The sequence below is a fragment of the Nuphar pumila genome, chromosome 14 (assembly GCF_984573655.1).
Source record: "Nuphar pumila chromosome 14, dmNupPumi1.hap1.1, whole genome shotgun sequence".
Taxonomy (NCBI): domain Eukaryota; kingdom Viridiplantae; phylum Streptophyta; class Magnoliopsida; order Nymphaeales; family Nymphaeaceae; genus Nuphar; species Nuphar pumila.
The window spans coordinates 83,631,151-83,649,430 of NC_143262.1; the positions used below are offsets into that span (position 1 = coordinate 83,631,151).

Genomic DNA, 18,280 nt, shown 5'->3' on the forward strand with positions numbered 1-18,280 from the left:
CGGTGCGATATGTCATCCACCTATATGCTAACATAAGCATCATAATCATAAGAATCTCGGGGACACACAAAGTCATACGTAATTTCATCGATAAGCTTTTACTTGACAAAAATACGTATCCAAAACACACGAAAGTCTTATGACTCATCAACCAGTGCGAACAGACTTATATTTCAATATTACTGGCCTGCGAGTACGCGCAAACAAAACGTAGAAACAACTGAGACTAATTCGAGCGTTTGTTATTCTATGTATTTTCAATAACCCGAATAGCCAGTTGAGTCCGCTCCTAAGGGGATGACTTTAGCCGAGAGATGATTCCCCAAAGGCAGGTAAGCAGTGTCACAGATGCATTCAGCTTCTACAGAATTGTTGAGCTAACTTTTGTAGCCCCTTTCCTCTAACTCCAATGATTGGGAAGGCTGGATCTTTGCTCGTGGGGTGGTTGTTAACAACCTGTCCATTGGAGTTTCGTACTGCTTTGTCCTCTCCCTTGACAGACAACAAGAAGCGAATGTGTGTGTTAGGTGTTGCTTAACTATCGACCCATTATATGGTGTGGTTTTTCAACCACTCGAGCATCTAGCCTGTGAAGGCGATCAATCACCATTTATGTGATTACAATATTATGCATTTAGCACTATTCGAGGTTGCACGACCGTCTCATCCGATCATCACAATACTACCGTGTAATGCACGACTACAAGTACTCTAAGATGAAAGGGGTGTAGTTCCTCAATAGGAACCTCAACAAAAGTGTTTCACAAAGATGTAATGTTTCTCAAACTTTGCTTTTGACATTCTTTATCTTTTGAAACAACCAACTGCTTGTGCCAACATTTCTCGAATCTCATCTGTTATCGTGGTATCTACATACCGCGCATGACTCAGTACTGGCCTCGATGAACGAGATACATGTTTCTCAACAGAACCCTCGCTAAGAAGTTCGCTCAAACTCCAATTCGGGGTTACTCAAGATATGCCGAATAGACAAACAGAACCACCTAAAACACATTCTTCCAAATACTTCGATTTGGACAGTCTTTGATGCTTTTGCGCAGCTCCCTAAAATCTCAAGTCTACTTTGCAGGACTGTATACTCGACAAGCCAAGATCCCTGATAAGGATCCCTCTCCTTAGACAATGATGTATCGCCAAGTTCTCGACTCAACTCTTGTTGCGAGAGAGAGAGAGAGAGAGAGAGAGAGAGAGAGAGAGAGAGAGAGAGAGAGGTAAATGCCTTCGCATTCCCCACGAGGATGCCCTTATAGCACATGCAATGAGCGAAAACCTAAGCGTCATCTGCAATAGCAAGACAGTAACAAAATATTTGCAAAAACAAGAGCTTGGGTGCAAAGCGCGACGACAAAGGACCGACATGACAAAAAGTAAAGTGCAAGGATCACGAAACAACGCCCTTGAGTTAAATGTGCACTCGTATAAATATATATGCATATATATTTATTTAATTGAACTCAATTCAATTGTCCAACTCCTCCGTGCAATCTTCCCTTACCTTGGGGAGTTGCAAGCTTGCTGGCGTCTGTAGGTGTAAACGATTGACGGTTCGCGTCGCGGAGCACGAGCGAGATCTATTGTACGAGCTGCAAAAGCGACAATCAACATGCTATCTTAGTCAGAAAGGTAGAGAGGACAGAGGCGTTGTCGCTGTACTGACGTGAAAGAAGCATAGGCAGGGGCAGCGTGCCCCTGGCGAACCTGCTTTACGAGCAAGAAACAGGGGTAGGAGCTGCGAGCCCCTGTTGACCTGCTGTCAACGAACTATGAGGCGGCAAGAGCCTCACTCATGTCGACAAAAAGCCACAGAGGCAGGGAGCATGAGATCCTTGCCGAACTTGCCTCAACAGGAAATAGGACAGGGGGCGCAACCCCCTGCTGGAAACGAGAAATGTCCCTGCCGGCAACAAGATCAAGGCAGGAGGGCGAAGCCCCCTGACAGAAAACAAATGAGATGCAGGGGGCTTCACCCCCTGCCCGGAATCAGGAAGAAGGCAGGGGAGGCTTCGCCCCCTGCTGGGAAACCAAAGGAGGCATGGGGAGTCTCACCTCCTGCTGGCAAAACATAGGAAAGCAGGGGGAGTTTCGCCCCCTATTGGGAAACACAAGGAGGAAGGAGCCTCGCCCTCTGTCGGAAAACACAAGGCAGAGGGGCGAAGCCCCCTACCAAAAAATACAAGGCAGAATGGGGGCATGGGGGGCAGAGCCCCCTGTCGAAAAATCACAGGAGGTAGGGGGCAAAACCCCCTGCCGAAAAAACAACAAAAGGCAGGGGTTTTGTCCCCTGTCGGAAAAACAAGAAAGAGGCAGGGGATCCGCCCCTTCTGGAAAATCCACAAGAGGCAGGGGGCGGAGCCCCTTGCCGGAAAGGCGAGCCGTCACAGGGAGCAACTCCCTGCCAGCCAAAGGAAAGAAAAAGGAGAAGGGGGGAGACAGAAGAGAAAGAAAAGAAAAGAAAAGGGGAAGAGAGGCGTACCGGTGTGTGTGTGTGTGTGTGTGTGTGTGTGTGTGTGTGTCTGTGTGTGTCGCCGGAGGAGCTCCAGGACTGTCGGCGGTCGGACGGGAGGTCGTAGATGGCGGTGGGTTGACCGGGGTCTCCGGACTGGCTTGCCGAAGAGGATCAGAACAAAAGGGAGGGGATGGCACTGGGGTTGCAGTTGCCCGCAAGGAGCCGTCGGTGTTCGGGGAAGGCCGGACGCGACAGCGACTCGGGCTTGCTCCGGCGAATCGAAGGAGAAGAGGGAGAGCGAGAGGGGAAGCGGCGATGGTCGACGCGTGGGGGAGGGGCTCATCGACTGTCCCTCCCCCTACGTGTTTTATCTTTAAAACACGCAGGCGGTAGGCAGTGAGGCGGTGCCCGACCGCCTCTCCTTTTGGATTCGGGTCGGGTCCAAATCTGGATCCGACCCGGGTCCAACAACATTTTTTTCCTCGAGGGTTTTACATTGCGAGTCACATGGAGACATAATTATTACATGTATTTTGGTTTGTTGATGATTTTGTCATATACTGAAATAATACATAATGGCATGTATAATCTGTCATATATCAAGACAGTCCTTGTTGGTTTGTTGATAATTTGATAGTATGATGCTCATTCATTTGTTAATAGCCATTTCTGTTTTGAATATACATACATACTTACTGAACTAGTCAGTTTATTAAAATTGATCACATTCTTCTTTGTTTCCATTATGTGATGGGAATAATTTGTACAAGATGATAGAAGCAGACATCTGTCTTCTGTGGAATGCCATCATGCTGATGCCCCATTCTGCAACTGCCAAGTTGTTATCTCTACAAGTTGTCCATCTATTTAAGAAAAATGTGCTTTAATGAAAATATTCTTCTGTTAACGAAAATTGGCTAATATCACTGCCACTTGATGTTTGCTTTGATTTTATTGGACTTGAAGATCCATAATGATAAATACTGCAAGATTCTGAAAAGACAAAAAGACAACATTTTAGCATTTACAAAAAGTTTTTGCCCATTGAAAAATTCTACATTAGTAAGCATTTGAATGTATGAAATCTTACATTTTGTTACTATGTCTGTATAGGTGGCCACTCCAGGTCGCTTGGTAGATCATCTTGAGAGTACAAAGGGTTTCAACCTTCGGTCACTGAAATATCTGGTATTCATTTATTCCCTTTTTTGTTAGGGAAGGACAAACCATCAGAATGGGAAGGTTCTATGCTTGTGTTATTTAACATTTGTTAATTATAAATTAAAGGGTGTTTTCTAACTCCAGTAAGTTTGGAGAGCTCATTTTGAGTGACGTACTTGGGTTTTTATCTTGTGTATAAAGTATTGAAATTTGTCTGCCTTTTTCATTTTTTTCTTTATTTTGCCTTCAACTGCAGATCGATCAATGCATATTGCACAGCCTTTGTTGGTTTAGTTTTAAACAAAAGTCCAAGATCTGTATTCTTATTCTACATAGCCTTGACATGATCTGCTGTTTTAACTATAACTTTGACATCTTTGATTGGTCAACTAAATGCCAGCACCAACTTGCTTTTGCAAGAAACACCTGGACATGATTTGACTAGCATTTCCTGCTCCTAAATCTTGATCTTAACCTTGGTGTAGATTCAACAGAGATTCAGGCTCGTAGTATTGGTGGGAATATTGCTTTGGAGTTTTCTTATACTTATTTATGAAACTTTCTGCAAAATCTGACATGATTGATGAAATTCATATTCTGAATTCCAAGAGGGGAATCCATCATTCAAGTGTAAGACTAAGTTGTAGCAATCTGATTCTCTCATCCAACTAAGAAATTACATTTTCATCTGCAAACCAAAGATTGATGCATTATGTCACATGGATGTTGTACTTAATGTTTGTGATTAGCGACACATAGTGTGGAAACAGCATCTGGAGACACCACAACATTTCATGGCCGTACCATGTCCTGACCCCATTCTTTGTTTTAGTTTTTTTACAATCTTGGTCCTTTATTTTGGTACTCTATAGATTTGTCATGGCTATGCACAATTCTTAACTTGGGTTTATTATTGAATGCTTAGTATCATTACGGCTTAAAATTCAAAAATTTTAATTTTTAACACGACATTCAGCTTGGTGTGAGAATGTGTCGTGGTGTATGTTGTTTGCTGATGATATTGTTTTGATTGATGAGTCTAGAGCTGGGGTTAATGCTAAGTTAGAATTATGGAGACAGACGTTGGAAGCAAGATGTTTTAAGTTGAGTAAGAGTAAAACAAAATATATGGAATGTCGGTTTAGTAAACAACGAAGTAGTGATGGGAGTGTAGTGAAGCTTGGTGAGCAAGAAATACCGGTGGATGATTGTTTCAAATATTTGGGATCTATCATTCAAAAGTATGGAGAAATTGATGGAGATGTAAATCATAGGATAAAGGTTGGGTGGATGAAATGGAAAAGTGCAACTGGAGTGTTGTGCGATCATAGAATGCTATTGCGGTTATCGTAGAATGCCATTGCGGTTGAAGGGAAAGTTTTATAGGACGACTATTAGGCCCACTTTACTATATGGTACAGAATGTTGGGCTCCCAAGAGACATCATATTCAAAAAATGAGTGTAGCTGAGATGCGTATGCTTAGATGGATGTGTGGAAATACAATAAAAGATAAGATTCTGAACGAGGAGATACGTAAGAAGGTAGACGTTGCACCCATTGAAAATAAGATGAGAGAGAATCGTTTACGGTGGTTTGGACATCTTCGGCGAAGGCCTAATGATGCTCCACTTAGAAGGATGGAGAAATGGAAAAATATATTAGTTAAAAGAGGTCGGGGTAGGCCTAAGAAAACTTGGATGGAGATGATAGGAAAGGATATGAATGCTTTGAACCTCACCGAGGACATGGCCTTGGATAGAAATGATTGAAGGAGAAGGATTCATGTGGAAGACCCAAAATGATTTTCTTTTTTGGTTCATATCGCCGACCCCAATTGTTTGGGACGAAGGCGTAGTTGTTGTTGTTGTATTCAGCTTGGTGTATTAGAGATATAGACGGCCATTACCTGTAGTCATAAAATTCTTTTTGGGTGCTCCTCCCTCCCTTTCTTACCTCCTTCTGAGAGCTACTTGCTTAGAAGCTAACAAGCAAAATAATATGTATTTTCTTCGTGTAAAATATTAATTAAATATATAAAAGGAACATGCCTTTAAAATTCGATTTGGAAACCAAACTCTTTTTGGTGCTCTAATCTGACTTGTTTAATCTTAGACAATATAGGGAGTTTTAGTAAGCCACAATATACAAGTGTGTTGAATATGATTTTTCTATGATTAATTATGTCAAAACATGTCATAGGGATTCGGCTAGCAGGGTGCTGCACCCGCGTCGACGCGACTCGATGCGGGTGGGGTCAACCCGACCTTGGGTGCGTTGACCGCACCCGGGCCATTTCGGTCCATTTTTTGGATTTTTTTTTTTTAAAAATTTTCCCTATGAATTGGGCTGCGGAATTTTAAAAAAAATCTATCTATCTATCTATCTATATACATATTTTTGCCCTAAAAATTTTTGCCCGCGCCGGGGAAAACCCCTGGACCCCCTTCTATATATATATATTTACATTTTTGCCCCCTGCCGCACCCCCCCACCCAAGGTTTTTGAAAGTGCCGCACCCCCGCACCCGCACCCATGTGACATATGTCAAAACACATAATTATCTAGATGTTATGTGAAAAACAACAAAGTCATTTCCTTAATGGTACATTCTTCAAGTATGCATGATTCTACTGCTAAAAATGGCGCTAATTATTCTAAAGTGGATCTGAATTATAAATGTCAGTACTGCTGGTTAAAGGTTAAAATAGTGCTTGAGATCTAGGAATCATGCCTTTTTTACCTAGTTTTCAGGAAGTACTTAAGGAAATGGAGTACCCAGAAGAATACTAAGCCTCTTTGGTATGTTGGCAAATCCAACATTGGGAAAAGGAAAAAGGGAAATTTTCTAAAACACACCTAACCTTTTGGCGATAATAAAAAGCACACCTGAGTTTTTATTGGTGTTAAAAATGCACCTAAACTTTTTCATGGTTAATTAGAAAAAGACAGGGTTTACTTCCATCAAAGATGCCTTTCAATGTATGCTGTAAATACCAAAACTTAGGCATGTTTTATATTATCACCACAGTCACAGATATCGGCGATATTTTCAAAATATCATGATACTATTGCTGTAAATTCAGCAAACGATAATATAGGTAAAATATCACGATATTTTGAAAATTGATATTATCACAATATTATCAATTAGTTTTAGTGTTTTTTATTTATTTTTTACATTTTAAATTTGTTTTTCTTCTTTCTTTTACATTTTTTACTTATTTATTTTATTATCTATGTATTTTTTGTCTAAACATGATATTTTCCTACTTATTTTTGTTATTTTTTATATTTTAAATTCCGAAGAATTTCCTAAGATTTATCACCAATCCTAAAATATCATGATAAATAGCCTTGCCTAGTTATAGCTGATATCGATATTTGTGACTATGATTATTACCAAATCTGTAGGTTTGTTTTGAAAAAAAAAATCTAAAAAAATTGTTGTTTTGAGGGCAAATCAGTAACTTTATCATATTAACTCAGCTTAGGTTAATGATAACCCTAGCCAAATTGACGTCAACGTGATTGTAACTAACGGAACATAAATTCAGATGTGTTTTTAACAATATCTAAATCTTAGGTGTGTGTTTTATTATTGCAGTGTGGTGTCATGTGTGTGTGTGTGTGTGTGTGTGTGTGTGTGTGTGTGTGTGTGTGCACGTCTGGCAGTGTGCGTGTTTATGTGTGTGCATAGTTTTGCATTCATGCATGTGTGTGTGTGTGCATGTGTGTAAACATAAACTGGTTATTTCTGTTACAGGTCTTGGACGAGGCTGATAGGTTGTTAAATATGGATTTTGAGAAGGAAATTGACGAAATCCTGAATAATATCCCCAAGGAGCGAAAAACATACTTATATTCAGCTACAATGACAAAAAAGGTTTCTACTTCTATCATCTACAACTTTTTTCCGTTCCTATGTATTAGTCTGATTTGGAGATTCTTAGTTTTTCTCTTTGTGGACAATTAATAACATGTTGACGTGTAGTTTTTGTCTTGACCAACATGACTTTTTCTCTTATGTATTCACACCATGATGTATCACACTTGCAGTTTTTTCTTCTTTTTTCTCATTTTCGTTCATATACTAGCAACTGTGCTTTTGATGATGATCATGTGTAATAAATTCAATTGGTGTTCGTAGTCTTTTCCTAGAATTCTAGATCTTTGGGTTGTCTAGGTTATTTTGTGCTATTTTGCTGCCTATTATTTTATGTATATGATTTTTTTCTTCTGCGGTTTGTTGGCAATAGCTTTTTGATTTTTCCTCCCTTCTGCATTCGCAATAGTTTGTGCCATCTTTGACATTTTACAATCTCTATAGCTTAGATGTTCTCTTCAGTCCCTTGTATTCTTAGTAATGTTCTCAATGGTAAGCATTTCTTTACAACTACCATCAGGTGGGGTGTTATCCCTTGCATTTTTTAAGTGAGAAAAATCTCATATGAAAAGAAATATTTTACATATGAGAAGTTCTTATGTGAAAATTTTTGTTTTGTTTGTGTGACATTTGAGAAGTTATCGTGTGACAAATTTTATGTATGAAATGTTTTGTTTTGTGTGTGACATTTGAATTTTTTTTGTTTTGTTTGTGTGACATTTGAGAAGTTCTCATATGAAAATTTTTATATACTACTTTTTGTTTTGTTTTGTGTGACATTTGAAAATCTAATTGAGAGAGGGGCTTGTACCATAGATAAAATATTTCATATGTAAAACTTAGGTTTTTGTAAAAGTCATGAAAATTCTCTCTTTTGGAACAATTGGAAAAATCATACCTTTTTCTTTTCCACTCACAGTTTTCCTACTTCCAAGCATGCCCTTAGGGATAGTACAATTTATTCATAGTAAAATCTCTTATTTGTTGAAGATGCTTTTGTATGCATTTCTCTTACATTTGCTTGCACACACTTTACATGCTTTTGGAATGCCTATGAGAAGTTGTTTGATGGCCTGGCTTGCACGTCTGAGTAGGCAATTCTTGTTTGCTTTTATTTGTTCGAATGCCTACCTGGACTATCAAATTGCTTGTAATAATGGTGTTTTGCAGATTTTGATTTTGTTATTATTATGGAAGTTTTGGAGGGTAAGTAAAATGGCTTACCTTTTAAATGAAAAAACTTGTTGCATCATTGTAGGTGAGCAAGCTTCAAAGGGCATGCTTAAAGAACCCTGTAAAGGTATGAATCTTTGTTGTCTAAATCACTGAAATCTTCTCATATTCAATTGCGCATTGCTGTTTGTCTTGAATTGTTTGTCCTTTTTTTTCTCAGGTTGAAGCATCTTCCAAATATTCTACTGTTGACACACTTAAGCAGCAATATCGCTTAGTTCCTGCAAAGTATAAGGTTTGCCCTAGTTTTATTTTGCTTTACAGTAATGAGGCCAATGGAACATTCTTATGGATCATCTATGTGATGAAACAACCTTTTAAAAGGCACAAGAGATCACAATAGGCACTTAGGGCCAAATGCAAGCCACTAAGGCAAAGTCTCAAGTCACCAATGGCAAATACAAAAGCACCAAGTCTCAAGCTCACAATATCATGAGGGAAGACATAAAGGATATTGATTGTATTAATAAAATGCTCTTGAGCAACCACATATTACAATAGGAGAGATGCCCATATATATAAAATCACTAGAATATGAGAACTGGAAATATGAGAACTAATGTGTGAACTGCTATTTGTAATGAAATATGCGGAAGCACAAAACACAAGCCACTAAGAGCTTACAAGATCATAATCATACAAGTGCACATGCACAAGTCCACTATGGGACATTACAAAAGCCTAACAAGGCAACACCAATAAGAATAAAATATAAAAATATAATTCTTTTATTGATCAAATGCTTAACACAAGCATCAAAGAAACAAGAGGGGTTCTACCCCTATTTATAATTTTATACACAAAACCTCCTTTAAAGAGGAGACCATTGGGAGCTCCAAAGAGCTGTTGGGAGCTCCAAAGAGCTGTTGGGAGCTCCCAACTGTCACAAATATGACCATTGGGCACCCTCCCAACAGACCAAAGAGCCCTTGGTCAAGGAAAAAAAGAGAAAATAAAAAATAAAAAAGGCTAAAGACAGTCACTAGTGGATATTTTATTGCAAGGGGAAATGACCAAAATACCCTTGACTCAAAAAGTAAATTACAGTGATATCCTTTATAATATATATAATATATGTACTATTTTAACACTATTTCTGTGAATTTTTTGTTCTTCTCTTGAATCTAACCGTATGGATGTAATCTACACGCTTGGATTTATAAGAACCCGTTCTTGAATCATCCGATTTTGATGCATAAATGTGATTTTTTTTATGGTTTTAAAATCAATGGCTCATAATCTTCATAAATATTCAATCATTCAAAAATCACATTTTTTCATCGAAAATACGTGATCCAATGGTTGATTCCTAGCAAATTCACCATGCCAAGCACATCCACATGGTTGGATTTGAAAAAAAATTGTTGGAAATTCTCATATTTCTAGTTCTCATATTCTAGTTACTCTCTCTCTCTATATATATATATACACACACACACAAAGGAGAGAGAACAAGAGACTCTACTAGCTGTTAGTCATGCATAATGGCTAGCTTAACAGCTAGTTCAAAAAAATAAAAACACTTTTCAATAACATATATAGAGTTTATGTTTGGTACAAACAATTGTACCTACAATCTAGTTTGAATCTCACTATACAAGTTGTTTTGACACAGTCTAACCTCATAGATGTGTTCAACATGCTCGATTTAGTTGGAATTGACTCTTGGATCATGTTTTTCGACGAAAAAACATGTTTTTATGAGTTAAAAAAATTGATGCCTTCATAGCCATTGATTTTTGGATCGCCAAAAAGACCTGTAAACAAGTGATATTCCAACAATCCCGAAGTCGGTTCCCACTAAGCAAAACTTGTAGATCACATCTATGGTGTTAGATGTGAGAAAAATCCAAACAAGGTGGTTTTGCCTATATATACACACACACACACATATATATATATGTAGTAAATATATAAGAGAGAGAAAGAGGTTGGTATTAATGAAGTTAAGGAATTGTTGAGCTAGGAATCATAGGTGCAAGTTGTATCAACTCAATCTAACCACATAGATGTTTTCAACATGGCTTGTTTGCTAAGGATCAATCCTTTGATTGTGCATTTCTGATGTAAAAAATGCAATTTTTTGATTTATAAAGTGTTGGCGCATTGTTGGCAGTTGATTTTTGAACCCCTTTAAAAACCAAATTACTTGTCATAATCACATGATTCAAAACAAATTTTCATGTAGATCACATCTCTAACATTTGATTTACAATTTTTTTTTTTGAAAAAGTGTGATTTCTAATTTTCTTCTCAATAGTTCTGTACCTTCATTAGTACAATATATATAATATTTAACAGTCTTTCTCAAACTTACAATGTGACCATCGAAAGTTTGTTAAGGAGAAAAAAATTGGCACCGAAGGCAAGACTTAGTAAAGAAGCCTGCAATTTGTTATTTTGAAGAAACGTAAAGTATTCTCAAACATAAAGAATCCATGTCTATGCTTTATATGCTCATGGAAGGTGTGATTGCTGGTAATATATATAGGATTCTTATTATTGTAGCACAACTTTGACGGTTCCGAGATATCAATTCTCATGTCTTCAAGGAGGGACTGCAACCAAACGATCTCTATAGTGGTGGTCATAACTCTATATTTAGCTTATGTAGATAACAAAGTTACCTTTTGTTGCTTCTTGCATCACTAAAAAATAATGTGATCACCTAAAAACACAAAGAAATTGGTAGTTGAGTGTCAGTTATTGGGATATTCTCCTCAATCAAAATCAATTATAAGCAATCAAATTTAAAAAAGATGAGAAGGATATGAAAACCCCTTTAGTAATGATATTTTTTATGTATCTAACAATCCTCAACACCACACTCATGTGAATTGTTGTTGGCACATGCTGAAATTGACTTGTGGTGTGTACCACATGAGCAATATTTGGTCGAGTAATGGACAAATAAGCCACAGAACCAATAAATTGTCTACATAAGGTTGGATCTTCTAATGGAATCCCATCTTTCAACTCTCATCTTTGTATTGATAACCTCTGGTGTGTAGACTCTTTCATCATTTGTGATTCCATAACGAGCAATGACATCAACTACCATCTTCATTTGAGATAAAATATATCCTCAGGAAATAAACAACTTCAGTACTTAAGAAATACCTTAGAAAACTAAGGTTAGATCCAGTGTTATCAAAAACGCGCCTTGAGGCACAAAAGGCGCGCCTCGCTTTGAGGTGCGGCCCTCTGTGCCTCAAGGCACATTTTTTTTACAACAAGATTTCTGAGGTATAATCTTCTTGAAACTGGTTATGGCCAAATGGGATTTGTATTTCTTTAGTTTTTATGAGTAATTATTGGTACTGTTCTTGTAAATGAAATGTTAGCTGCTTCGTTTATGAGTAGGGAATCTATCATGCTCCATTGGAATTAATTTCTTTTCATAGAGCCCAAAAACTGACATTGATTTTGATTTACAGTAGTTTGAATTATTTCTTATGAACCCAGTAGTTGACGATGATTTTCATTTCAACAGCTTGAACTATTTGCAGTTGAATTTTTTGTATTATTTATTTTATAAATCCTAGCATGTTAACGTTAATGTTAAATTTACAACATCTTGATTCTTATTCAGTTGGAATTTCTTTTCATAAAACCCAACATCTTAGTGCTAATGCTGTTTGTATTTTTCTTTTTCATACAGTTTGGATGGCTTGTCAAAAACCCCAGTAGTTAGCGTTAATGCTAGTTTTGATTTCAGCAGCTTGATGTCCTTTGTAAAATTGAATATATATAATATATATACAGTAGTTTTATCTTTATTTTATTTGTTGGTGTTGGTTTTAGTCATAACACAATATATAGATGTTTGCTATAAAAGTTATGTTGCTAGAATTTCTGTTGATAAATTCATTATCGATAAAGTGTATCTCTGCTGGAATTTATGTGGATATAAATCCCTATGGTTAACATGATTGTTGCTGGGATTTCGGTTGAGAAAATCTCTACTGTCAACGTGTGTTTTTGTTGAGATTTGCCTTGAAAAAGTCTCTATTATTTAAAGTATATTTCTGTTGAGATTTTTTGTTGAGATTTGCCTTGAAAAAAGTCTCTATTATTTAAAGTGTATCTCTGCTGGAATTTCTGTGGATATAAATCCCTATGGTTAACATGATTGTTGCTGGGATTTCGGTTGAGAAAATCTCTACTGTCAACGTGTGTTTTTGTTGAGATTTGCCTTGAAAAAGTCTCTATTATTTAAAGTGTATCTCTGCTGGAATTTCTGTTGATATAAATCCTTATGGTTAACATGATTGTTGCTGGGATTTCGGTTGAGAAAATCTCTATATATACAATAGTTTTATCTTTATTTTATTTGTTGGTGTTGGTTTTAATCATAACACAATATATAGATGTTTGCTATAAAAGTTATGTTGCTAGAATTTCTGTTGATAAATTCATTATCCATAAAGTGTCTGCTGGAATTTCTGTGGATATAAATCCCTATGGTTAACATGATTGTTGCTAGGATTTTGGTTGAGAAAATCTCTACTGTCAACGTGTGTTTTTGTTGAGATTTGCCTTGAAAAAGTCTCTATTATTTAAAGTATATTTCTGTTGAGATTTTTTGTTGAGAAATCCCTGCTATAACATAAATTACTGCTGAGATTTTTGGTTGAGAAAATCCCTATAGTCAATGTGAATTTCTGTGAGATTTATGTCGAGAAAACCTTAATCTCATGTATTTCCAGTTATTTCAGTTATGTAATCAGTTTCGTAGTATAATCTCATATATTTTAACTTTTGTAGGTTAATCTCATATATTTTTCAGTTATTTCAGATATGTAATCAGTTTCTTATTATATTTTAACTTTTTTTTGGTTAATCTCATATATTTTCCAGTTATGTAATCAGTTTTTAGTTACTTTTATATGTTAATCTCAAATTTTTGGTACTTATTTGAGATTTTCTATTTCTTATTGGCTGTTATTTCATCAATAAAACATTTCTTTATTTATTTGTATTTTTAGATATTTTTATAAATTTTTTAAGGTTTTCAAAAAAAAAAAAACGAGGCTTACGCTTTACGCCTCGCCTCGGTTTTTGGTGGAGCGCCTCTCTACGCCTCAACGCTTTTCACAACACTGGTTAGACCTATGTCACACTGACACTCCATTTTGCCCTTCGTACCCGTGTTGACGTGCATGTCCCCGTGTCGACATGCGTCAACACCTGGACACGCCATTTTACTCTCCGTATATACAAGTTTGTATTCAATTTATAATTTATAATTATATTTTTTAGTTTATAACTTTATATTTTTTTGTATATAATATATATATTTTAGATATGGCATATATATTTAGATTATATTGCGTTCATTTTGAATTTATTTTGTATTTATGTGATATATAGCCGTGTCCCCGTACCTGCATTGTTTGAAATTGCCGTGTCATACCCTATGTACCTGAACTCGCACCCATGTGACATTGGGTTAGACATATCAAAATTTTCTTTAAAAATTGTTTTAATTTACTCAACACCCAGTTTGTCATTTTCAATAGTGATCATATCATCCACATCTATCAATAAAATTCTAGAGCCTCTAGACCTCACAAAAAGGGCAATGTCAATATAACAAAACTTGAAACTAAGATTCAACATAATCTTTACTAAATCTATTATACCAAGCCTTTGTCGCTAGTTTAAGTGCAACCTTTTTCTTTCTGGACATTAAGACTAGGAGGAGGATCCATGTACTTCCCTTTATTCATGTTATTATTTAGAAAGACATTCTTAATATCTAGTTAGTAAATGAGCCATTTCTTGTGAAAGCTACGACGATTAGAATTAACACTAGTAATTTGGGCCACAAGTGTGATTGTTTTCTCATATTTATACCGTGTTATTGAAAATATTCCTTGACAATTAACTTGGCTATATACCTTTCTAATGACCCATTTTAGCCTTAATTTTAAATACCCACCTACATCTTATGCTCTTTTTTCCTTAGGCAAAGATTGAACATCCCAAGTCTTGGCTTTGTGAAGACTTCTAATTCTACATTTATAGCATCAACCCATTATGGCATATCTTGGGCTTCAATATAAGATGAGGGTTCATGACATGAATGAACAAATATAAGACACTCTATAGTTTTCTGAGAATGATTCATAGGAGACAAATCTACTTAGTGCTCTAGAGCAGAGTTACCAGTCAAGGAAGCGGGAACGGGAGTGGGAAGGGAGGCACTTTCAAAAATTTAGGAAGCGGAGAAGCGTGGGACCACTTAGAAGAAAATTACGAACCGTCTCGGAAGCGAACCAGAAGCGACCTAGGAAGCGAATCAGAAGCGAGGGGGAAGCGAAAAAAATGAAAAAATGGGGAAGCGTGCTTCCCATAAAAGGGAAGTGCGCTTCCCAAAAAGGGAGGCGCTTCCCCACGCATTTCGGAAGCGTGACGTTTCGCGCTTCCGAAGCGCGCTTTGGGGAAGCGCACTTCCCTTTTTTCCTAGGTGCTTCCGGTAACTCTAGTCTAGAGATACGCTCAAATATCCTAGTGTTAGATTCTTCTACCTCATGATTTTGTGTATATTTGTTGAGGGCATTTAGAGGATTTTCAACAATTCGTTGAAAATAATGTTGAAGGTCATGCGTAGGCTTATTCTCAACATTGTTGGATGAAACATCACTACTTTCAATATTTTCAAAATAATTTAAATTCACAATTTCATTTTCACAATATTTTGAGTTAGCAAATTCATCGCTATTCTTAGGCAACAAGGCAAATAGAAAAGCATACTCAACATCTTCTTAGATTCTTTTCCATCAAATCTTTTTCTCATTTTTAAGGAATGTGACATTTCTAGAGTCATAAAGTTTGTAATTTTTAAAGTTGAGCCTTTTTACTTAAGTTCGAGATGCGCCAATTCATCTCATACAGGAGATAGCACGCTATAATAGTCTCTCACACTCTTATCCCCTTGTTTTGTCGTGTAAATTTTATCTTGTAGGTGATATTTTCGTGCCAAGTCCTTTTGTACATACATTCCTTAAAAAAAAGACCCATGCATCACAAAAAATTTTGAATTTGACAATGTTGGCATCAATCTTGAGTTCCATGCCATTCATGAACCAAGATAATATTTGAGTGTCCTTTGACTCCCAATCCTCCATCTTGCATTGATATTCTTGAATGACCTTTTCCCTTTCATTATCATCAAGAGTTTTAACTTGATCTCTTTTTTGCTTTGTGAGCTTCAGGTGAGGTTTCATGATGGTACCACTAACATAACCTCAAGGTTTTTTGCCCTTGAGATGATTCTCTATGCCGGTGACCTACATTAGATAACTGGAGTCATTGAGCTTGGAGGAGATAACAGTCATGAATTTTTTCTCGGCCATGATGAAAAAGAAATTGTACCACGAACAAAGTGGACCCTTATCTACAATCACAAACCACGAACAAGGACACCAAGAGCAAGGAAGATAGCACCTCCACAAGTTGGTATTCTAAGAGCACAAAAGGATCAAAGAGCCTATAGCTTTGATACCATGTAATGAAACAACTTTTTAAAAGGCACAAGGGATCACAATAGGCACTAGGGCCAAATACAAGCCACTAAGGCAAAGTGTCAAGCCATTAAAGGCAAATGCAAAAGCACCAAGGCACAAGCTCACAACCACAAGAGAGAACACACATAAAAAATATTAATTTTATTAATAAATTCATTTTGAACAAGCGTCCATTACAATGGACAAGATGCGCATACACACACACACAAAGGAGAGATAACAAGAGAGACTAGCTGTTAGGCTTGCCAAATGGCTAGTTCAATATATATATATATATATATATATATATATATATATATATATATATAACAGTCTACAGTGCCCAAGGGTCTCTTTCTCTTTCTTGGATTCTGGACTCTGTCTCGATTTGTGAAGCATGCTAAACGGTTTCTGGTTATTTTCTTGAAACATGCTAAACGGTTTCTGGTTATTTTCTTGAAACAATGCTTGTGCCAGGATGCATATCTTGTGTATATTCTTACAGAGATGACTGGAAGCACATCTATGGTTTTTACTCGTACTTGTGAATCAACAAGGTTGTTGGCCTTGGTTCTGCGCAACCTTGGGTTAAAGGCCATCCCTATTAGTGGACAAATGAGCCAGGTTGGTTTTGTTTAATACCTCAATATTTGTTCATGCGATAGTTTGTATTTTCTTATAACATCAACTTTTGATATTTTTTGGCAGCCAAAACGATTGGGAGCTTTGAACAAATTTAAAGCAGGAGAATGTAACGTCCTTATTTGCACAGATGTTGCAAGCCGAGGTCTTGATATTCCTTCGGTTGATATGGTGATCAATTATAACATTCCATCCAACTCTAAGGTTAGTTTGGTTAAAATTTGATATTTTGATGGTGGAAACTGATTGTGGTATTTCTTCATAAATGACTCTAAAATATTCAAGTAGATTTTTGTTACATTTGTGTGGCTAACTTCTAAATGTTTAAATGCTGTTAAAATCAAGGCCTAAGTTTTCGGTTTGCAAGCAATTCTTTATGCTGTTTCATCGTAAACATCTCTAGAATATTCAACTGAATTCTTTCTTTCTTACATTAATCAGACTATTGTTTGATTTCAAAATGTTTAAATGTTTATGAACTCCTCTATCCGAGCAGTATTCTTTGTTATGGGTTCTATTTCATTAAATACCTCTTTTCCATATTGATTTATGTTTCCCGCCCACCCTTTTCAGCCTTTGTATATATGCTTTTATTTCTGCCTTTCTTCATGGTTGATGCTTGCTGATTGGTTATATGAAATATTCAGGATTATATTCATCGAGTAGGAAGAACAGCACGTGCTGGTAGATCCGGAGTTGCTATTTCACTAGTGGATCAGTATGAAGTGGAGTGGTATTTGCAGATTGAAAAGCTTATTGGTACGACTGTCTTTTGCCTCAATGTTGAGAAAAGTGTGCAATATGATCACCCCTTCATTTTTTTTCCTTTTTTGGTTTCTTTTGTTCTCTTCTACAGACAAGAAACTGCCCGAGTATCCCTCTGAAGAGGAAGAAGTCTTGCTACTACTGGAGCGTGTTACAGAGGCTAAACGGATTTCTCACATGGTATTTGTTATGTCACTTATGATCATTATTTGAATGTTTTTTTCAACTACCCCAGCTGTGAAGGCTTATTCATCAGTGAAATGAATGGATACTTGTCAGAAAAATTATTTGTAGTAGCCTAGTAGGGCTTTAGGGTCTTAATGTTAGATAAGGTCACAAAAGTAGTAAAAACATTTTAGTGTCATGTCTGAATGAGTTAGCATTGTGATACCATGCTGCCAATCTGGATTGCCAAGTTTGACCTAATCGATAATCAAAGTTCCACTTGCTAGCTGTGGTCTGATGACTACCTTCTCATTATTTTCATCGATATTTGATGGTATTCTTGAATGGATATGTATGTTAGTATTAAGATCAATTCTCAAACATTGCTGTTTTAATGTCTATAAAATATAAAAAATTTATTTTCCGGGAAGATGATGTACTGAAAATTTTC

At 36.7% G+C, this 18,280-nt stretch overlaps 1 protein-coding gene across 1 annotated transcript in view; it reads left to right on the forward strand.

The window, feature by feature from the left end:
* LOC149817158 (DEAD-box ATP-dependent RNA helicase 10-like) overlaps positions 1–18,280 on the forward strand; it is a 29,519-nt gene that overhangs the window by 10,828 nt on the left and 411 nt on the right. Inside the window, exons 6-13 of the mRNA XM_089988020.1 lie at positions 3,581–3,655; positions 7,394–7,513; positions 8,772–8,813; positions 8,907–8,981; positions 16,735–16,881; positions 16,966–17,103; positions 17,547–17,658; positions 17,756–17,844. Coding sequence (XP_089844146.1) covers positions 3,581–3,655; positions 7,394–7,513; positions 8,772–8,813; positions 8,907–8,981; positions 16,735–16,881; positions 16,966–17,103; positions 17,547–17,658; positions 17,756–17,844 — 798 coding nt within the window. The remainder of the gene's footprint in view (positions 1–3,580; positions 3,656–7,393; positions 7,514–8,771; positions 8,814–8,906; positions 8,982–16,734; positions 16,882–16,965; positions 17,104–17,546; positions 17,659–17,755; positions 17,845–18,280) is intronic.